At 36.4% G+C, this 23,556-nt stretch overlaps 2 protein-coding genes across 2 annotated transcripts; both read left to right on the forward strand.

Moving 5' to 3' along the window:
* Window positions 1–13,482: 13,482 nt before the first annotated feature.
* LOC110797613 (protein kinase PINOID 2) lies at window positions 13,483–16,203 on the forward strand. Its single transcript, XM_022002720.2, has 2 exons — window positions 13,483–14,383; window positions 15,015–16,203. Exons 1-2 carry the CDS (start codon window positions 13,806–13,808, stop codon window positions 16,012–16,014), a joined length of 1,578 nt encoding a protein of 525 aa, XP_021858412.1. The 5' UTR covers window positions 13,483–13,805; the 3' UTR covers window positions 16,015–16,203.
* A 2,796-nt stretch (window positions 16,204–18,999) lies between these two features.
* Window positions 19,000–20,013, forward strand: LOC130467562 (uncharacterized). Its single transcript, XM_056836104.1, has 2 exons — window positions 19,000–19,243; window positions 19,301–20,013. Exons 1-2 carry the CDS (start codon window positions 19,000–19,002, stop codon window positions 20,011–20,013), a joined length of 957 nt encoding a protein of 318 aa, XP_056692082.1.
* The last annotated feature ends 3,543 nt before the right edge of the window (window positions 20,014–23,556 follow it).

The following is a 23,556-nucleotide window of genomic DNA, read 5'->3' on the forward strand; positions in this document are numbered from 1 at the left end:
CATTACGACGCACCCTTGAGAGGTGCGTCACGGTTCTCAGAAAACTAACCACTTTGACTTTGCTATTTCTCCTTTTTATTTAACGAATCTCAATTATGGGACAGGATACGTTCTGTTCGATTTATGGATCGATTGCGACAGAACGCGTGAACAATTTCGCAGCGTGAGGCTTAGGCTAAGGGTTGGAGTCAATACTCAGAATATGAATTGTGTGTTGTGTTGTTTTCACGTCGAATTTGGGGCTGTATTTATAGGGAAGAGTTTGTGGAAAGATAGAATTGCAGAGTTCTAATCCACAAACAATTAGAGAAAAACACGTACCCAGGTATTTTCAGCGCCCAGCTCTGGGCGTCAAAGATTTCGGCGCCCAGCTCTGGGCGTTGAAAATAGGATCCAGGCAATTTTAGCGCCCAGGGCTAGGCGTTGAAATTGCTGTTTGGGTTGTTTCTTTGTCAGATTCGGATTCCTAGAATCCGGAGTGTTTGAGACTTAATCGAGTCTTTTAGTGCGTATCAATTTCATGACGGAATGCGTCTGGGCCCGTTACGAACTCTAGGCTCGTTAGGATTTTAATTAATACGTAACTCTTATTTCCGAATCATATTAGGAATAGGATTCTTGCAGTTTTCTATCTCATTTAGGATTTATGTTGGAGTGCAACACCTAATTCTGACAGGTTTCTATCTTTTATGACTTGCCACTTTTAGAAGCTACCCTTTACGGCAGTTACTATTTTTAGCAGGTTTCCATAAATAGCAGGTTTCGGGTGAAATGAAAAGGGGAATTGAGATTCGTTATTTTATAGGAGATGCGTTGTCAAGTGGAGATTTATTCTTTCATCATCGAACCTTTCCCTTTCGGGAATGGGGACAAAAGTAGGTGTCTACAGTACCTTCTGTCTGTCAGACATGTAGGTTACTTCTTCTTCCTTCTCATGGACTCAAGTAACTGCATCAGCTATAGATATGATGTCATTCCTCAAAAGCTCAAGGAACTAACTCCATGTTTCTGCATTCTCTGTCTCAACTACTGCCCAAGCAACAGGGAATATGTTGTTATTCCCATCCTTTCCCACTGCTGTCAAGAGTATGTCAGGGTATGCACCTCTCAAATGTGCCCCATCAACACCAATAATAGGTCTGCAGCCACCCATAAAGCCCTCTTTGCAAGGTTGCAAGCAAACATACTACCTTTGAAACAAGGGTGGTGCATCCTCCCTTCCCTGAACCTTCACAACAGCAGTGCTTCCCGGGTTATACTTCATAATTGTTGCTGCATAGTCCCACACTCTGTTATACTCTAAGCATGCATCCCCAAATATCATTTTCAAAGCCAAATTCTTTGCTCTGTATGCCTTGTAATATCCAATTTCTGACTTCACTTCTCTCCTTGCTCTCCTTATAAAAGCTTTTACCTTTGTGTTAGGTTCATCCATCCAATCATCTAAGTATCTCTCAGCCAGATACTTTGATGTAACCTCGGGGTTGTCATGCTGCCACCCACAAATATGCTCCTGTCTAATACTTTTAATCTGCCAACTATCCTCCCCCTTCAACTTCCTAGCATCCAGCTTAAACCTACACTTTCTCTTCTCTTTGCAGCTACAACTTAGAATCCTAGCTTTCTTCCAAGGACACTTACACCTATTGGCACAGTATATGGACACTCTCTTTTTGTTATTGTGTAAGTAGTAGTAGTTGTACCCCTTTTGAATTGCATTGTACCTAACAGCCTTCCTCAACACTGTGTTGGATGGAAACTTCAACCCTTTCCACAACTCAACACTCCCCTTGAAATCTACTGATGGATTAAATACAGGATAGTTAGGCCCTTCATCATCTGACCCTATGACACTAACTACTTCACCATCACTGTCATTCAAATCCACATCATCACCAATTTGGAGACAAGCATCATCACCCTCTTCATCTGAATCAGGCTCATCCCTCCCTGTTGCCCCTGATTCAATTAGTCCATCCAAACTCCTTGTTACACCCTCAGTGATGTCATGATCCATAAATTCCTGGAATAAATCATCATCACTATCATCCTCATAGTCATTGTCACTCAACAATACATCACTGCCCTCACTTTCCTCACAGTCTCCCTCCTGGAGTGTATCCTCTCCCACAACTCTCTCCCTCTCCCCTGCAACTCTCTTCCCCTTCCCTGCAGCTCTCTTCCCCTCCCTTACAGCTCCCTTCCCCTTCCCTACAACTCTCTTCCCCTCCCCTGCAGTTCTATTCCCCTCACTAGCAGCATACTCCTTCTCAACTACAACTCTTTTTCCCTCACTTGAAGCTCTCTCCTGATCAGATGCAGCTCTCTCTTTCTCACCTACAGCTCTCTCCTTCTCACTTACAACTCTCTCCTTACCTCCATCCTGCAGACCCAATTGTACCCTTTTTTCATCAAGTCTTTTCTTGAATTGGGAAATTGTGGGGAGCTTCTGTCTCACTGCCTGATCTAGAAGTGAGAAAGGTTGTTTTGTGGTAGGTGGGAGTATGAGGGATGGAATCTGGTTTGAAGCAGGGGGTGGGTATTGTCTGGACAAAATTGATGCAGGGAGTTTATTTGAGATGGGAGGCAAGTTGCTAAAGTGTTGTTTGTGTTGACTAGAATTAGGGTTTTGACTAGTATTGCTGACTGGACTGCTGACTGAACTGCTGATTTGGATATCATGTGGGCCCCCCTAGCTGACTCGCCATTCAAAGAATTACTCCCTCCTCCACTGCCTCCACTGCTCTCATCAGTCTCACTCTCACTATACCACCTCACATGTGAAGGAAACCTACTCCTCGGATCAAAACCTTTCTCAACATGTACCACATATAAATTGTACGATCCATCCTTCTCGGGTGCGCTCAAAAACTCGGAAATCTCAGCATCACTCTTAATTTCTTTCCTACCATTCCCATTTAAGCTACAACCACGCCTCCTAAACCATATTTCACCCACATCATCATATCCCAATTCTCTCTTAATCCAATCACTAAACTCAAAATAACATACTTCCTCGACATTTCTATGCAATGCCATCCCCGCCTTTGGATTATCACCCCTTTCATACGTTGTTTTATTATTGATCGTTACAAATTGACCCCCGTGAAACAACATAATTGTGACAGGTTCCATCAATTTATACCAAGTGTAATTTACGTTTATCCTACCGTTAAACCTGATGCACACACACAAAAACAAACTACTCATTCAATTACTTCATTTTAATCCAAACATAACCACATTCAACAACACAAAATCCAACAGTCGCCATCACAAACACACTAAATAATTAAATAATCCTACTAATTAATTAAATAATTCATTAATCATACTTAAATAATCAGAAATCCCTAATTGTTTAATTAAAATCGAAATTTTAGGGTTAAAATATTGAAAATTACCTAGGTTTCTGAATGAGTATGTAATTCCGAAAATTGATCAACTCTGTCGTTTTCCTCTTCCTTTTCCTTGATGTTGATGCCTTCTTCTTTCCTTTATTGCCCGCCATTGGAGTACAAAAGAGCAGCAAAGAACAGAGCCAAACACAGAAAATGACAGTGAGAGAAAAGTCAGAAAATTTTACCCAAAATGGAAAAAAACACTTCAATTTAAGTACTTGAGTGAGGAGACGTTTGATTGAGGAAGACTTACCGCATTCAATGAAGCTTCATTGATGGAGGGGCGGCATTAATGGCGACAGAGAAGATGAGAAGTTTCTCGCAATTTTTTGTTTTTTAGATTTTAAGTCAAACCCTTTTATATGCCATAAAAAGGGAGGGAAAAGGGTGCTCTTAAGGAAAATCGAAGGCACGTGCTAAAAACGTGAGAGTCAAGCCGGAAAATAGCGAGTCAACGCTTGAAAATGGGAAAAGGTTGTGTTTTGCAAAAAAAAATTACTTTTAGGTCTGTTTTTGCAAAAAAAAATTATAAAAGGTTGTTTTTTGCAAAAAAATGGTTATAAAATGTTGTTTTATGGAAACTTAGGGTTTTCCTATTTCCTATATATATACGATCTATGATCATAATATACACACGAGTTTTCATACTATTTCCTATCACATTAAAAGTAAGATCCCGGATAAATAATACCTTAGATGAAATCGTAGTTCGTTGAACCTAAGGCGGATCAGAACGTGATGTGGACTTTCTACGGAGGGACGACGTTTGGCGTTCTAACTTGTTCTTGTTCGGTTTAGGAGAAAATAGGGAAGGCACGCATCACAAAGTGTGTTCACTAAATTATGCTAAATGATTATGTGCATTTAATTTGGATTCTGACATTTATCGTTTATTCCGCATGAACTTGGATTGTTCATAACCCAACAATCTTCTATTTAAATGTCACTTTTCAGTTGCAGTTTAGAGTAATGTTCTGAGTTGGCTTGGTATAATGAGAGCTCTTGACTGGGCTAACGAGTTGCAGATTATCAATACCAGGTTCAATTCCAACTCTTCTTTTCATCAAGTTTACAAGAAGTCTTTTAGCATCACTGTTCACAACATTTGGAGAGAACAAATTATAGAAAATTCAGGAAGATTGAGCAGAATATTCAGAGGTTGTATAATCAGATTAAGCTGCAGATTTGTGCTAGAAGCCCGATGAAGAAGAATATCCAGTGTTGGTGCCTTAGTACTATTGTTGTACGTTGTTAATTGCAGGTTGTGATCTCCTGGTTCATTTTTATGTCCTGTTGGTTTCCTTCTAGGTGTGGGTTGGAACCATGAGAGGATCCAGATAGCCTTTGAATTCCAAGATGCTCGTAAAATAGTTGGTCTTGAACTTCCGACTACGGATACTGAAGATTTACTTTATTGGGACTTTCATAAATAGGGTAAATTTATGGTTAAGACTACCTACGTTATGCTAGCAAGTGGGGAAGCTTCTGAAATTATAAACGTGCCTCAAAATAACATTTATAAGATGCGCGCTTTGGTCCTTTGGTATCCTTCCTAAGTGGAAATTATTCTTGCGGAAACTTCTGCATAATGGCCTAGCAACCAAGGTCAATCTTGAGAGGAAAGGTATCCATATCTCGATCTTCTGTGATGTATGAGGTTGTGACGAAGAATACATATAACACCGGCCTTTTTCGGTTTTGTAACTTCGCGCAACAGGTATGGAGGAGTAGATCTCTAGCTATCCACTCAGAATTCAACGAAACTATGTCCTTTTTGGAATGGTTTATGTTTTATATCCTGCAACACCAGCCTGAGAATAATGTACTTTATTATTACACTTTGGGGCCTCTGGTTGACTAGGAATAATCGGGTGTTCAGAGGAGAGATTTCGGCAATTGCAACTGCTCAAGCGCTTATCAATAAGGGGTTGAATGAATATGGTTTTCTTCTGCATCGAAACCACCTTTATCTAGGGTTTCTACATCCTCCGGAGGATACATTAGGTTTTCCACTGGGTGTTTTAGGGCTACAATCGCGGGTGTGGAGGATTAGGGTGCTCCATCTATAATTTTGGTGGATGGTTCGTGGCATAAGATAACTAGGAATGCAGGAATGGGTTGGGTACTAGAAGATCAACATCTGCAGGAGGGAAGAATACTGGGAGGAGCGCAACCAGGAACTTTCTCATTCTAATTTGTATTCAGAGTCTAAAGCTTGTCTTCTAGGATTATGTTGGGTGTCTCAGTCTTCGACAACAAGAGTTATAATTTTCAATGATTCTCATCGGTTAGTTGAACTGTTAAGAGGGGATGTGTTGTTAGATGTGCAAATCATGTGGACAGTTGCGGAAATTAAGAAAATGGGGGAAATAATTTCTTGGTGTTGTTTTAACAAGGTTAATTGTCAACAAATGCAACAGGCTCATGAGCTGGCAACTGCAGCGTCTACTTCTTTTTTGTATTTTAATAATTTTGCTTAGTTTGTTTAGCTTGTTCTTTGAGCGTATGTAAAAAAAACTCACATAAAAATCAAGATGTCCATTAGACCGTTATACACTCACGTGTATCATACATGTAGACATGCAGTACACTATATACCCACACGACCACAGTCACCACACTCATCCTGCTACGTACATGTTAAAATTTGTCAAATAAGCAAATGAGCAATAAAAGTCGCTTTTGGTATAGTGCTATACTATACATTTGTCCAAAAAAAAAAGTCCCTACCTTGAGGGTGAAATTAAGGGCAACCATCCTGACTCTCAAATGAAAAGAGCTCCAATATACGGTCTCAATTATAAGATCGATATGTACAATTTATATAAACTTACGTGAGATTTTTTCCTCAAGTGTCCAAGTTCCCATCCCTATTACTTGAAAGTTGACGCTTGTATTTTGTTTGCACATTGCACTCATCGAATATGAAAATTTAAGAGCTTTCACTATGCATAAAGGGCCCTTCACCGAAGATTGGCCTCGAGCCCCGAAAATGTCAGGGGCGACCCTGTATGCACCCTACCTGGCTACCTTGCGATGGGCTAATGTTGTTTATGCGCAGCATTACGAAAGAGTATGGGGGAGAACTGTAGAGTAATGGGCCAATAAATAACAATCCAAAAAGAATAGCAGTTACGGTCCAATTTTTGCTACCAGAAACAGCAACCAAAAAGGAAACAGATGATAAGATCCTGCACAACTAAAGGGTATAAACTGAGTTGTTGAAATGTTTTATCATTTACGAAAAAGATTCAAACACATAATTCATTGATTTTTTGAATTTATCAAATCCCCTTTTTTAAATAAAATTATGATTTAAGGGGACAATATTGGGTCCATATATACTATTTCAATTCTGTTCTTGGTTGTTTTGTTCTTGCTAGAAACCAAAACATACTTCTCACTTTAAGAAACATGAGGCTATATAAATGCGTTTTCTTATCAGCTCATGTCACACAAATATTCTTATTCTTCAATAATGATTGATTCGGAATAATTTAGTGAATTGATTAATTAACTCGGTTTAAGTTTTCGATTAAACATAAACATTGGTCTAAAAATATTTCAATAAAACACACCCCTTCACATGAACGCTTGATTCGAAATAATTTAGTGAAAAAGATTAATTAACTCGATATAAGTTTTTGATTATTGACATGAATACTGGTCTAAAAATATTATAATAAAGTGTCCCTTCACATAAATGCCTTATGTTTACTAATATGTTTCAATAACGTGATGGTTTTTATCATAAAATGGATATTTATCTCATGATTTTTAAGTCATAGGACTTCAATAATGTAACAAAACCACCATATTAAGACTGTGTTTATAGTTTCAAGTTACAACATGCCTTCCCTCAGATAAAGAGTCAAACCCCTTACCTTGAGGTTGGTAGTTAATCTCTTAATTAAGAGTGTTATAATAGACTTACCACTCTAATCTTTCTAATAGTGCTACGTACATACAATACAAATATAACTTTTTTTTATTTTTTTTGAAGGTAAGATAAATGACCCTACTGCACTGGTACCTGGCACAGGTATTAATACAATACATTTGAGTGCGCCTAACATTTGATATACCAACGTTTTAGCCGGTCATTGTAGTCCAGTCAATTCAAATATCCAATGAATCTTCATGGGGGGGCCTTTAATTTGTATGATCACTAACACAACTCCACCATAATTTAGACAATAATAGAGGCCAAGAGAGCACGTAACTAATCATGTACTAGTTATATGTAAAACGTACAAGATGCATTGCTTCAAATATAGCTCGGATCGATCAGTTGATGTGATCATGATACTACAAGTTAGCTTAGGTTAATTAAATTAAGTAGCCAGTAAAGTAATTAATTAAAGTAATAATAAAACAAGATTAGATAATTATAATAAAAGTAGATTATATTATAAATGATAAACAAAAATAATAATGAAAAAACAAAGGTGGAGATCTATTGGTGGGAAACCTGAAGAAAATCCAATGTAAGAGATCTGGTAATGGGAAAATGGGTTCACATGCAATAGAAAAGGTAAATCACAAAGGGTATATTTACTAAACCCACGCACAAAAAGCCATCTTAATCTTTGTGATAGAAGAAAGAAAGAAAGAAAGAAATAAATAAAGAGAGGTGCTATTTTAATGTGGCACGGGCGATACATGTTGTGTGCTCATTTGGAATCTAATTTTACACTATGCTACCTTCTTCCACTTTTTTTCTTAAAAAAAAATATTTATCTAAAGTTTTATTTATTGATTGATTGATTATGGTTACGTGGTCTTGTTTTATTCATCTTATATTCATTTATTTTAGTAGTACATCATCATTGTTAAATTGTATTACAGCGCCTCTTATGTGTGACCCGCCACACCATCAACTTGATGGTGTGATGCGCGTAGCTAATATGGAGAAAGTTATTGACGGGTGTTACTTGACTTTCTATGCTGGTGTTACTAATACATTATATTCGCTGTTACTTTTCTTGTTTTTCTGCAGTTTCTTGAATTTCATGTTAGAGGTTCCTTGCATAGACTGGTATTACTTGATTTTCTATGATGGTGGTACTTATACATTGTATTCGTTGTTACTTTTCTTGTTTTATTGCAGTTTCATGTTAGAGGTTCCTTGTATATAGACCGGTGTTACTTGACTTTATATGATAATGTTATTTATACGTTGCATTCGTTGTTATTTTCTTGTTATATTACAATTTCTTGAATTTCATGTTCGAGGTTTCTTATATAGACTAGTGTTACTTGACTTTTTATGTTGGTGTTACCTTTTAGTTATTGCAGCTTATTCAATTTCATGTTAGAGGTTTATTGTATAACTGATGTTACTTAACTTTCTATGCTAGTGTTACTTATACATTGTTTTCGCTGTTACTTTTCTTGTTTTATTGCATTTTCTTCAATTTCATGTTAGATATTATTTGTATATACTGATGTTACTTTATTTTCTATGTTGATGTTACTTTATTTTTTGTGCTTTAAACCGTTGGGCTTATTTATAAGTGTGAAAATGTCACACCATCAAGTTAATGGTGTGGCTGGTCACATATAAGACTTAGAATTATACTAACTCCCTTGATTATAGTGTATTTCTTTAAATAATATTACAATTTATAAGTACAAGCTATATCCTAAAATTATGATCGAGGAGGGAATTTGTTGTCTATTACACTTCCGTAGTCAATAATCATAGCAAGAGGAGGTTGTTACGTACGTTGACACTGGAACAAAATTCCAAAGATTATTTCAATTAGTGAAAATGTACATCGAATAAGAGTTACTTGTAATAAATTCGTATAAAATAGGTTTGTGGCTATAAGCTAGTATGGAATAAGCTAATAAGATAAGATACATGCATATCTAACAAATTTAGGTGATATATATAAGTTCTGGTAAGAGGAGCCAAATTTAGGTGAATGAAATATTACTTAAATTAAGTGTTACTTTTTTTATAATGAAATTAAGTGTTAATTTGTTGCTATAGACTTCTTTTATATATATTTGTTGTGTTTCCTCGACTAATTTGATCATTTAATTCGTATCACTTAAAATTCTAGTAATAAAATAGAGATAAAGTTTGAATCATTTTACAAGGCATTCATCAGTAATAGTTACGATCTGAATTTCATCTATACTAATATATTAAAAGGCGTTTTGAAGAACGTATACGTGTCACGTAGACCTCTCCTTATTACGCCACGTCACCACTAATTAGCATCATGACTTGTCATTACAACAAAAAAACATCTAATAAGGATTGAACACAAGACCTCTTTGTTAGAAGTTACACTTCTTACCATCTTAACCAACTACAACTTATGTAATATCTTTCTATATAAGCAAATATATTCTTTTTAAAATAAACAATACATTGAATAAAAGTGAATGCAAAAAAGGAAATGATTATTTAATTTATAAATGTTTAGTTATTACTTTGAAGAAAAGGATCCGACTTTGTTTAGATTTTTGGATGCGAGGTTTTAGATCTGGGAGGTTGCTGATCGGCCACTAATCTTATGTCACCACCGTAATTTGATGATGACACCATCTCTACTTGAACATAATTATAAAAAAAACCTGAATAAAAATCAAAACCCTACACACTAGTTTCAGACTATATGTAGGTTCATTTTTTAATGAAGTTTCTTGTACTATATTTTACGTGTTGAAACTTAAGAGTATGCTTTTTAAACTATAGTCTAATTAGTTTTTAATGTAAATTTTTTCGGTGATTAAAAGTAGTCGTATGAAATAAATGTTTTAAGATATGGTCCATCTATCCATCCATCTTCCATCATATGCTCTTCCTTCAAGAGAAGGTTTTTAACTTTAGAACCTCTTTTTTCCTGTTTTTAATTAATTTCTACCACTAAAAGAATAAACATTCCTTGCTAACCTGTGTCATAACTTTTAGCACAAGCGACAAACCTTTTGACCGTCAGCTGTATTAAGATACGATCTTTCGATGAAATATTTACCGGCAGGATGGAAGATTCAAACATGTAATTTATCATCTCTGTATTTGAGTCTAAAATTTTTGAATCTCGTTATTTGATGAGGATTACACTCATATACTCTATCTATTTTAAAATTATCTTTATAATTACTATTTACAATATTATTAAGATAAAAGATGAAAAATGTGTAAAAAATAGGTGGATAAAATAAAATAGGAATAAAGTAAGAGAAATATGTAAAAATGTGGGTGGATGTGAGAAGAAAATAAATAAGAGAAATTGAATGAAAAGTTATAAATATTGTTGGGTAAGAAGAGCAAATAGTAATTTTTCAAATCCATAAGTTGAATAAAACACAATGTAAAAAACATTATTAAATTGATCAAAACAAAAAGTGTAAAATCATTTTAAAACGGAAGTAGTACTACGTATATACTACATAGTTAAATTGGTAAATACGAGTTTGATTTTCACAACCACAATTTAATGGTGAGGGGATACAAATACGAGTATCATTACCACGTTATTAAAATTTCAGAAACATTTACACAATCATTTATAGTATGTAAAATAGAAAGAGATTGATTAACATATAAGATGAATTAGCTAATTCATCTATCACAAATTGGTTTTAAGCAAGAAACCATTTCAGAGTTGTATAAGTAAATACGTTATATGTGGGCATATCTCTTCTTGTCAAGGCTCAGTTTAGGCTGAGGAGTTCATTAATGTATCGAATCTTTATACTAATAAGGTTAAAATTAGGTTAAAATTAGGTTAAAATTAGGTATTAAGGTAATGCACACGACTATACAAGTACTCCGTAGTAAGATCACACATATACTACTACCACTAAGTAGAGTTGTTAAAATGGTTATTTGGGTCGGGTTCGGGTCATCTCGAGTCTCGGATCATGATTAGGACGGGTCGAATCGGGTCATTTTGTCACTAGGGTTTAGCTAGGTTGGTTTGGTTTTCGGTCGGGTCATATCGGGTTCGGGTCGAGTAGGGTTCAATTTTGGGTTTGGGTTTAAGCCGACTTTATAGCAGATAATTTCGAGTTCGGGTCAAGTTTGGATCAGATAATTATGGGTTCGATCAAAATTTAGGTCGGGTTCACTCCCGGAGACGGGTCAGGATCTGGTCTGATAACCATCGGGTCCGGTCAAGTTTTAACAAATGATTATTTTTTCATATATTTTAAAAATTAATGTTCGGTTTTATTAAAATTTGAGTTTTATTCAAATCAGGCCATAGTATTCTTTTTTCAAGTCAATACATATACGAAGTATAAGTTAATATGGTTTTCAAGTCAATAACTGATTTGGTCAGGTACAAGTTATGTCGGGTAATAATCGGGTTATGGTCATTTGCGGGACGGGTATCGAATCGGGTTCTGATCATTGTCCGGTCGGGTCAGTTCGGTTTTCGATTTCGAGTCATACAACATCGGGTTAAAATCGATTATCGATTTTTTCAAGTCAGGTACAGATCGGGTTACGGGTTACATGTTTTACCAAAATTTTGGGTCACGATCGGTTACAAATTCGGTCAATTCAGGTCGTATTTTCTTGAGACAGGTCAGTTTTTGACAGCTCTACTACCAAAAATAAGACCACATACTTTAATTTAAGGTAGGTAGGTAAGAGAAGCATAAAAAGATCACATACTATAGATGATAATGTGACGTATAAAATGGCAATACAATGATATTAACGTATAATGTGATACGGAGTAGATTATAGCATATCTCCCAACTACTACTTAAAGCATGCCAACTTTATAATTTAAACCTTAGTTTGTTACAATAATTTGAAAAATAATTTATAAAGTATCTCCTTGTAACTTTGTAAGTTATAAGCTTCTTTTTTTCATATTCTTAATTGCAATAATCAAACTCTTCTGCTTCCATAATATTATACAATTAATAAAGTCTTAGTTTAGTGAGTCCGGATACTCTAGAGTTTTAATAAAACTCTACAAGATAGAGTTGATGATAATAAAGATCGAAGAGTACCTAAAGACCTATGTATGATGACGGTTCACTTTATCGATACTCTTCTTTTATTTTTAATTTGTCAAGAAATGAAAAGAAGTAATTTTGTATAATTTTATTACGGAGTATTTTCTTTTTAAAAGAAAAAAAATCATTTTAAAAGTGAAGGCAATAGAAAATTGGGTGATGATAAACGTCGCAAGTTGCGACAACATTTAGTTGTCGCAATCTTACGTGGCGCAGTTTAATTGGTACATATAAGCGCCACGTAAGCTATGCGTCATCATAATATTTTTACTATCAATTCAATATTTTTACTATGAAAATATGTAAATAAGGTAGTCGATATAAAGAAGGAAACAAATTAGAATATTAAGATTTTTCTACCTTTTTTTGAAACATGTACATATAATAAGTTATATAAGATAAATATTTTAGTTTCCAATTTAAATCATGACATATAAGCATGTCATGTCATCATTGTGACACGACTTAAAGGTCGCATGTTGCGACCTTTATCATTTTCGTAGAAAATTAATGGTGTAAATTTTCTACACCTAAATAAAAAGGTCAAGATTAAAACTATGTACTGGCAACGAAATTGATTTAGCCATTAGAAAATCATCCCATCATAACACGCTTTATTAAAGATTTACATCATATGACCTTAAATCACCAGACTACGAAGTTAAAAATTAAGGAACAATCCAAATCTCCGTCTCACAATCTACGTTAGCTTTACCAGTGAGTCATCCATTCAAATTTCTAAATTGATATAAATATTTTTAAATTTGAAAATAAAATAATTATGAACTACTTTCTCCGTCTCTTTTTGTTTTTTACGTTTTTCTTTTTTAGTATTTCAAAATGTTCTTTATATTTCCTTTTATATTATTACATAAATAACTTAGTATTCTATCAAAATTTGTATGATCCAATCATTATTTTAACCAATCAAATTCATTGGTCATTTAATCTCTCACACTTTTTCATTGGGACATTAAATTTTTCCCATTTTTCAATATCAGAATTTTGATAAAAGTGAAAACATTATAAATAAATGTAATTTATCTCGTTTAAATAAAAAAAATTGAGGGATTTCAATGCAAATTAATTATTCATTAAAACGCATGAAAAATACCAAACGTAAAAAATAAAAAAAGACGTTGGAAGTAAATGAAAAATTATTGTATATAGCAACATATAATACGCATTCATAGTGAGTACACAATAGTGGAACAGAAGATTCAAACCGGAAGGAAAGACACTCATTCTTCTTTATAAACTCCTCTCTATATATAAACACCCTCTTCCCCACCTCACAAGAAAAAGAAAATACTCTCCTTTTCTCCTCTCTTCATTCTTGAATTCTCCTTCCACACTTGATAAGTCCACCACCATTACCAAACTCTCTATTTTCTCTCTTATTACTTAATAATGGCAGCAGACTCTTATGATCAAGAGAGCAGTTGTTCCTCCTCAATAACAATCCCAGACTCCAGCCATAGTTGGATGAGCCTTAACCTAAACTTAAACCTCAGCACTCTCAGCCTCAGTCGCCGCAGCAGCTTTTCGAGTTCTTCCATTTCTTCACCTTCAACAAAACCCCACAAGGCGCAACAAGTCGGGTGGGAGGCGATAAAGGGCCTCCGTAGACAGGTGGCCGGTGGCCGTGTTGGGCTCGAACATTTCAAGATACTTAAACGTGTAGGAGGGGGTGACTTAGGGAATGTTTACTTATGTCAAATACGAAACCCTGCTGTGGCGGCGACACCTTGTTATTATGCCATGAAGGTGGTTGATAGGGAGGCGCTAGCTATAAGGAAGAAACTAGTGAGGGCAGATATGGAAAAGGAGATATTAGGGATGCTTGATCATCCTTTTTTGCCTACTTTGTATGCTGAGTTTGAAGCTTCTCATTACTCTTGTTTAGTCATGGAGTTTTGCTCTGGTGGTGATTTGTATGCTCTTAGGCTTCGCCAGCCTAGTCGGAGGTTCCATATCTCTTCTGCTAAGTAAGTTTTTTACTTTTCCAGTCTCATATTAACCGCAACATTTAACTTTTTTCGGAGATTGAGTAAAAAATTTAAACTTTTTTTTTTGTAACCTCTCTAAAAGCGTCTATTTTTCCTTTTCTAGATCTTGGGTTTACATTCTTTAAATCTAAATCATATATAGAGAACTTTAAATTGTTTTTAAAAAAAAGTAAAAAAAATAAAAATAAAACTGGCAGTGATACCGAACAAGCTCAATTACTTCTTATTCCTTCAAAACCAGATGTTGGTTGCTTTTGTTAAAGAGATAGGGATAACACTTGAAAACATATGGTCGTCAATTTGGCAATTAGCGATTAATCGGTAGCTTTATCGTTTAATTATCGATGCTAGAGGTAGACTTGAACTTTGTTACTATATGAATAGTTTCATGCATGATGTTTTTGGTGTTTTGTTTTATTACCATGAGTAGTCTTTCTCACCAATTTACCAATTAATATGAATTTGTTAACTTATGAGAGTAGATATTATACCTGATTAAATTAGTGGCATGCATGCAATGTATAACATGTTAGTGTTGTAAGTTGTAGTTAACATGATAATTAAATTCGGGCGAACGGTGTAACTAATTTTTTATAAAATTGATTAACAGGTTTTATGCTGCGGAAACACTTTTGGCCATGGAGTATCTACACATGATGGGAATAATATATAGGGATCTAAAGCCAGAGAATGTGTTAGTAAGAGAAGATGGACACATTATGTTATCGGACTTTGATCTTTCACTCAAGTGTGACGTGGTCCCAAAGTTGCTTAAACAAAAGTTGCCAGCTTCATCCATTGAGAATAATAACAACAACACTTACGTTAGGTGTTCAACCCCTTCTTGTGTTACTCCTATACAGCCTGTTCTCTCTTGTTTCTCTAATAGCAAGAGGAGGAAGAAGACATCTCCTAGTCACACCACCACGATTCGAGCCAAGGCCAACGGTGATCGCATTAATAGCGATTCCGATGATGGTGAGGGTGATGGTGATGGTGATGGTGATGGTGATGGTGGTAGTGATGGTAAAGTATTCTTTGACACGGAACTAGTGGCCGAGCCCATCAATGCTCGGTCCAAATCCTTTGTTGGGACCCACGAGTACTTGGCTCCCGAGGTCATTTCTGGGCTCGGACATGGAAGTGCTGTCGATTGGTGGACCTTTGGGGTATTTCTTTATGAGATGTTATATGGAAGGACGCCTTTTAAGGGTGAAAATAACGAGAAAACTTTAATCAACATTCTGAAGCAGCCTGTAACATTTCCTAGGATGAGCTTAGGTAGCGCGAAAGAGTATGAAGATATGGCGAAAGTTCAAGACCTAATTTGTAAGCTCCTAGTGAAGAATCCGAAGAAGAGGATTGGAAACCTTAAGGGTTCCAACGAGATCAAAAGGCATGACTTCTTTAAGGGTATCAATTGGGCATTGATTAGGTCAGTTAAGCCACCTATGGTGCCTAAAGACCTTAACAATAACAAGATGAGGAAGAGTGCTAGTACCAATTGTGCTAGTACTTATCAAAGAGGTCTTAATATGCCAAAAGCACTAACCAAAAAAGAGAGGGAACAACCATATCAAATCCCTCATTCTCATTTTGATTATTTTTAAGATTATAATATTTTTCGAATTGTAAATAATTAGTTTGTAGCTCTATAGGATCTTAATACAAGATTATTAATTAGTGGTAGTGAATTAGCTTGATCACTACTAGCTATTTTGTTATCATAATGTATTATCCTTGATCAGAGATAGAAAATTCCTTAATCAAGTCTTTAACTTTTGTTAACTTATTCAATATTACATGTGTCTCAAACTTAATTGTCACTGTTATAACGGAAGCAAATAAAGATTAAATAACGTGAATAAAGATCGCAAAAATTTAACGTGGCTCACTAACAATGTATTAGCTACGTCTACAGGCAAAGGGTAGGAAAGTTTTATTTGATCTTGAGAAGTACAGATTACATAATACAACTAAATTATGACCTAGAAATATAGTATTTAGTGAGATCCCCGTGCTGAGCGTTGCAGTAAGGAGCTTGACCGATTCAAGACATTATTCTAACAGTCACATTATTAATTCAAAATAATATGAATGTGACAACTAATTGGTATCGAACAAAAGGCATATATATATGATTAAGACTCTATGTTAGCACGCTTTCCACCCTATTGCATCTTTTGCTTAATTATGAACTTAATTGTTTAATCTATGAAATAAAACTCCTTGCAAATTAAGTACGAAGTTTATCATTATGGTAGAGAATTTTCAATTATTTGATGAAAGAAAAGGTGAAATAATTGCTTCAATGTTTTCCTCATGAGGTTTAATCATATCAAGTGGTCACAATTATGATTCTACTCAAGTAGGGAAAAAGAAAATTTGTGAACAATGATCAAAATCTACTCTCAAACACTATAAAATATCCAAAAATATAAAAGAATATTAATTTTTTTTAAAACAAAATTAGGGTTTTCTGAAAAGTTGGTGTAAGCAATTACCAAAAGGTGTTTTCTTTTTGTTAATTTGTTTTACCTTTTAACTCATCTAGGCAACATTGATATCTTAGTCTTTTCTTTGTTTTTTATTTATCTTTTAATTTTGAGTATTTCATTGATAAAAGCGAAAGTGGGCTGGCTAAAACGCAGGCCCATCATGGCCTTTCCCACCTTTCTCTGATTCCCCTTCCTCTTTTTCATCATGAGTTTATTTTTTTGGACAAATTCTCTTGTCATTTTTCTTTGTAGGGTCAAATTCTATGTTCTTTAATTTACCAAAGTAACTTTTTTTGGGAGGAAAAAGTGATACAGTAATAGGTTCTTAATCCTTAATTGTAATTAGAAATTTAGAAGTAATGAGTTCTTGATTTGCATAACGCAAAAGAAAACACATATTATCTCTATTACACAATAATGTTAACATATTTTATGTTTTAGTCTGTTTAAAATTATTGTCCAACACTTTCACTCATGGGCTCATGGTCCATCGCAACTTGCCCAATTGTGAGTTTTGGGACTAACGACCTCTCTTTTTCCCGCTTATTGTCCCGTCTTCATATACACTTTTGTTATTGTCCCGCTTATTGTCCCGTCTTCATATAAACACATCATGTATCTAGTGGTTCTAATGGTACATTGTCTTACAGATGAAACATGAATTTTGAATTTGATTAAACCTGATTGACCTGATCAAACATGATTGTAAAAGAGTAAATTTAATAGCGTACCTTACATGATCTGATTAAAACTTATGAAGAGTATGACCTTATTAGCGTTAAATTTAGTAAAACTGTAAAAAAAATTGACTTTTGAAATCAAATAATTGTACTATGAATTAATCAATTCATGCACTTTGGAATCTAAGAGTTGACAAGATGAATTCACTGTTATACAACATGTAAAGGAAACTACGAAGACAAAGTACTATTGTGAGGATTTATTGTAAGGAAAAAGTTTAACAAGGAAGATAAAATGTGGGGTTCATATTACACCTCCATTTTTGTAAGTTTAGGAATTTATTAATTTTTTTGGTGAAATAGTTTGGGAATTAATTGCATGGACAAAATAAAATAATTATGGGATCAGAAATTGCTCGTGAACCCTTCTTTGCTCATCACAATCACATGAAACCTTGCTCGTCTTAGCTAGAGATCGAGAGGTATATATGCTTTAATTCCATTAATAAAAATTCGACCTACCCAACACAATTTTGAAATTAAAGATGGTAAGTTACCGTTCTATCTAACACATTTATCTTTTCACGAGCTTTAAAGGTTATGGATAAAAAACTAAAATAATGCTAATATATTTAAAAATTACGATTTCGGAATAACATCAAGACAAATACTACATGATTTTTTTTCGTGGGTTTCCTCTTTGTTACCATTTTGGGAGATATATACAAATATAAACACGCTGGCACGCCAACAACTAATCCAGAGTCATTATATTCACCTAATTTTCACGTTTTTTTGAACTTATCAAAAGTTATTTTAATTATAATTTTACTTGGGTAACTCTATGGTTTCTGATCAAAGTTATCTAAAATTATCTTAAGGGAAAGAGCTAAGCTATGATTGATTGGCAAGACACCTCTTATTTAAACTTATATTTTCTGAAATAAGTGAAAATAACGAAAAACGTGATATAACAATATATTACCCTTTTCACGAGTAAGGGGCTAATGGACAAGATCGAGAAGCTTGATGTTGGTTGGGGCATTTTAGCTAAACTTGGTCGTGCAATAACTAGATAAGCTCGGATTTTATCTAGCTACAATACTTATCTAATCCATCTGTTTCATTTAACTTGTCTCGTTTGAGCAATTTTTTATGAGCATATTAATAGACTAGATATAATTATGTAAATAATTTTAGTCAAAGATTTGGTTGTTAAGATTATAATTGTTCTGTAAACTAATCCCTAAAATCTAGCCATTAATTACGTTGTACACTTGTATATTACCATCAGAAAATCAATGAGAACACACGGCTAATTATTCTCATATGGTATCAGTCACCAGTAAACCCTAAACCTAGCCGATCCCTTCTTTTTCTCTCTCTCCCTCTCGTGCTTTCTCTCTTCTCTTCAGCCATGGCTGACAAACTACATCCCGCAACCACCGTGACCAACATTAAGACTTGCATTCCCATCCTTCTTGATTACGAAGGCAGCCTCTACCACAATTGGTCCACCTTATTCAAGCTACACTGCCGTGCTAACCTTGTCTTAGACCATATTCTTCCACCGAAGGATACACCCACTGCATCTTCCACCATCACCGAAGCAGACAAACTCGCGGCTAAAGCTTTGTGGGAGCGACTTGACGATATTGTTCGTTAATGGATTTCTGGTACTGTGTCGAATGATCTCCTAAATACGATCATTAATCAAGATGACACCGCCGCCGATGCTTGGAACCGCCTCCGACAAATTTTCCAAGACAATAAGTCGGCCAGGGCACTCGCCCTAGATGCTAAATTCACCACCACCAGATTGGCAGACTTTTCCAATGTCAAGGCTTATTGCACTCGGCTCAAGGTTCTCTCGGACCTCCTAGCCAACGTCGGACAACCCGTTTCTGACGAAAGAATGGTGCTTCGCACCCTCCGTGGTCTGACCGATGATTTCAAGACTTTCCGGACAACCGTGCAACACCGCACGCCCCTACCGACCTTTGACAAATTAAGGTCAATGCTCGACCTTGAAGAAGACAGCCACACCGACGACATTGCCGTCGAACCAGGTTTGAAAAATGCTTTGTTTGTGCAAAATAATAATCCTGACATTTTGGTTAATGGTGGCCAGCAACCCAATAATAATGCCAACAACAGGGGAAATAACAACAGGGGTCGCCGGAACAACCGTGGTCGCGGAGGTGGTGGTAACCGCAATAACCGCGGTGGAAATGGTGGAGGAGGCAACCACCGTGGAAATAATCAGCCGCGCCCAAACCAACAGCAGCAGCAACCCATAACTGCTCAACCTTGGATGTTCCCTCCGTGGGCCGCGTGGGGACCACAGCCCTGGGCCACCCCCGCCTGTCCACACCCGACCACCGGGTGGCAGCTACGCGTTCAGCTACCGGGTATTTTGGGAGCAAGCTAGGCCTCAACAATAATCTTACTTCATGGCCACGTCATCCCCATACTACGTGGCCACTTCTTCTAATGCTCCTATGCCAACGGATATTGAACAAGCCATGCACATTATGACTCTCCAACAACCGGATGATCAATGGTACATGGACACCGGAGCCACCTCTCACATGACCTCTTCCCAAGGTACTCTCTCGTCTTATTTTCAATTGAGCAATAATAATGGTATTATGGTTGGCAATGGCAATATGATTCCTATTCGTGGTTTTGGCAATGTTTCCTTGAAATCTCATAATCCGTCCCTCACCCTACAAAATGTATTGCATGCTCCTAAACTCATCAAAAACCTTATTTCTGTTCGTAAATTTACTACTGATAATATGGTTTCTGTTGAATTTGATCCGCTTGGGTTTTCTGTGAAGGATTTGCGGACGGGGAACAAACTAATGAGATGTGAAAGTTCCGGAGACCTATACCCATTCACCACCAAAAATCAAGCCAATTCCACCACCACTCCATCTACTTTTGCTGTTATTTCATCAAATGTGTGGCACTCTCGTTTGGGTCACCCGAGAGATATTTTTTTAAATTCCTTATGTAGTAGTAATTTGATTAAATGTAATAAGGCTCGAAACTCTGTTTGTCATTCCCGTCCTTTGGGAAAACTTGTCAAATTGCCTTTTTATAATTCTTTATCTACTACAACTAAGCCGTTTGACATTGTTCACAGTGACTTATGGGCTTCACCCGTCACTAGTTCATTTGGTCACAAATATTATGTGTTCTTTTTAGACGACTACACCAATTATTTATGGACTTTTCCCTTAAAAACAAAATCCCAAGTCTATAATATTTTCTCGTCTTTTCACACATATGTCAAAACTCAGTTTGAACGGGAAATTAAGGCCTTTCAATGTGACAATGGTCGGGAATTTAACAATACATCTTTCCATAATTTTTGTGATAAAAATGGGATGGTTTTTCGTTTTTCGTGTCCACACACTTCTCCTCAAAACGGAAAGGCCGAGCGCAAAATAAAAACAATCAATAACATTGTTCGTACTCTGCTTGCTCATGCCTCCGTACCACACTCCTTTTGGCACCATGCTCTAGCTATGGCAACGTATCTCCACAATATTCTTCCGACTAAAATCTTAGGCTATAAAACGCCTACTCACATTCTTTACCAAAAGAATCCTTCGTATGAGCATTTACGGGTTTTTGGGTGTCTATGTTTTCCTCTATTTCCCTCAACTCAAATACATAAACTCCAAGCCCGTTCAACTCCATGTATTTTTTTGGGTTTTCCATCCAATCATCGGGGGTATATTTGCTACGATCCGTCAAGTCGGAAAATGATAATAGCTAGGCATGTTGTATTTGACGAGTGTGAATTTCCTTTTTCAAAACTTCATAAACCATCTAGCTCTCACTATGATTTTTTGGAAGAGGATAATAATCCTCTACGGATCCATCTACTTCACCAAAGTCACAGTGGCCCACCACAGCAAGTAGATTTATCTCAATTACAAGAGGATGGCCCAACACCTTCTGAGCCCAACTCCCCCCCTGCAAATCAATACCCACGTGCCACTCCACTCTCTTCTCCTTACCAGCAATCTCCAAACATTTCGGCCCAATCCATATCTCCCTCTCTTGGACCGATAAACCCACCTCCCTCCAGCCCAACCTCGCCAGTCCACCACACTGCCTCCCCCTTATACCAACCCCCCCATCTGCGACTGGGCCTCACTCAACCGAGCCCAGTCACGCCTAAGCCTCCTACCATGCCACGCATGACTACTCGTAGTCAACACGACATCCACAAACCGAACCTCAAGTATGCTCTTAATGCCATAACACCCACAATCTATCCAATTTCTCGTAACCCGATTGGAGCCATTAATGACCCGAATTGGAAAATTGCTATGCAGGATGAATATAATGCTCTAATTGAAAATAAGACTTGGGAATTGGTCCCACGTCCTACTAATGCAAATATTATTCGGTCTTTGTGGATTTTCCGGCATAAAAAGAAATCTGACGGTTCTTTTGAGAGGCATAAAGCCCGTCTTGTAGGTGATGGCAGGTCCCAGCGGGAAGGCATTGACTGTGATGAGACTTTCAGTCCGGTTGTCAAACCGGCTTCTATACGGGTGGTACTCAGTATTGCTTTGGCAAAGTCTTGACCCATTCATCAACTGGATGTCAAAAATGCATTTCTACATGGAAATCTGAATGAAACAGTATACATGCATCAACCTCTTGGGTTTCGCGACCCGACTCATCCTGATTATGTTTGTCTCCTTCATAAATCCCTTTATGGTTTGAAACAGGCACCCCGAGCATGGTATCAACGTTTTGCTGACTATGTTGCTACAATTGGCTTCACACACAATGTTTCTGACAACTCTTTATTCATCTATGCTCATGGCCGGGACATTGCTTACATTTTATTATATGTAGATGATATTATACTCACTGCTTCCTCAGATGCTCTTCGTTGCACCATTATGTCAAAATTAGCTGCGGAATTTGCAATGAAAGATTTGGGCCCGTTAAGCTATTTCTTGGGTATTGCCGTCACCCGTAACAAAAATGGTATTTTTATGTGCCAGAAAACATATGCCGAAGAGATTCTTGATCGGGCAGGAATGTCAACTTGTAAACCATGCCCAACTCCAGTCGACACAAAAGGTAAAATGAGCACAAAATCAGGCGCCCCTTTTGACGATCCAACAAAATATCGTCAACTTGCCGGTGCTTTGCAATATTTGACCTTTACCAGACCGGATATTTCTTATGCAGTGCAACAAATTTGTCTATTCATGCATGATCCCAAAGTTGAACACATGAATCCATTGAAACGCATACTACGCTACATTCGAGGTACGATTGATTTTGGTACACACTTACATAAATCCTCTCTGGAATCCATATTGTCTTACACAGATGCTGATTGGGGGGGATGTCCGGATACTCGACGGTCCACTTCTGGCTATTGTGTATTTTTGGGGGATAATTTAATATCTTGGTCCTCGAAACGCTAACCCACATTGTCAAAGTCTAGTGCCGAAGCAGAATACCGAGGGGTGGCAAATGTAGTGTCCGAGTCCTGTTGGATTCGAAACTTATTGGTGGAGCTCAAATGTCCTGTTTCTAAAGCAACTTTGGTTTATTGCGACAATGTGAGTGCCATATATTTATCTGGAAATCCGGTTCATCATCAACGCACAAAACACATTGAAATGGATATTCATTTTGTGCGCGAAAAGGTACAACGAGGCGACGTTCGGGTCTTACATGTTCCATCATGTCATCAAATTGCAGACATTTTCACAAAGGGACTTCCGCGCGTACTTTTTGATGACTTTCGGGACAGTCTAACCTTTCGTAAACCTCCCGTTTCGACTGCGGGGGTGTAATAGACTAGATATAATTATGTAAATAATTTTAGTCAAAGATTTGGTTGTTAAGATTAGAATTATTCTGTAAACTAATCCCTAAAATCTAGCCATTAATTACGTTGTACACTTGTATATTACCATCAGAA

Source organism: Spinacia oleracea, chromosome 2 (genome assembly GCF_020520425.1).
Source record: "Spinacia oleracea cultivar Varoflay chromosome 2, BTI_SOV_V1, whole genome shotgun sequence".
NCBI classification, from domain to species: Eukaryota; Viridiplantae; Streptophyta; class Magnoliopsida; order Caryophyllales; family Amaranthaceae; genus Spinacia; species Spinacia oleracea.

What these genes read in the sequence shown, in the direction of transcription:
- LOC110797613 (XM_022002720.2), top strand. Translation starts at nt 13,806, where the DNA reads ATGGCAGCAGACTCTTATGATCAAGAGAGCAGTTGTTCCTCCTCAATA. An exon ending in TTCCATATCTCTTCTGCTAA is followed by an intron (nt 14,384 to 15,014) that starts GTAAGTTTTTTA and finishes ATTGATTAACAG; the next exon opens with GTTTTATGCTGCGGAAACAC.
- LOC130467562 (XM_056836104.1), top strand. Translation starts at nt 19,000, where the DNA reads ATGGCTGACAAACTACATCCCGCAACCACCGTGACCAACATTAAGACT. An exon ending in GCGACTTGACGATATTGTTC is followed by an intron (nt 19,244 to 19,300) that starts GTTAATGGATTT and finishes TCATTAATCAAG; the next exon opens with ATGACACCGCCGCCGATGCT.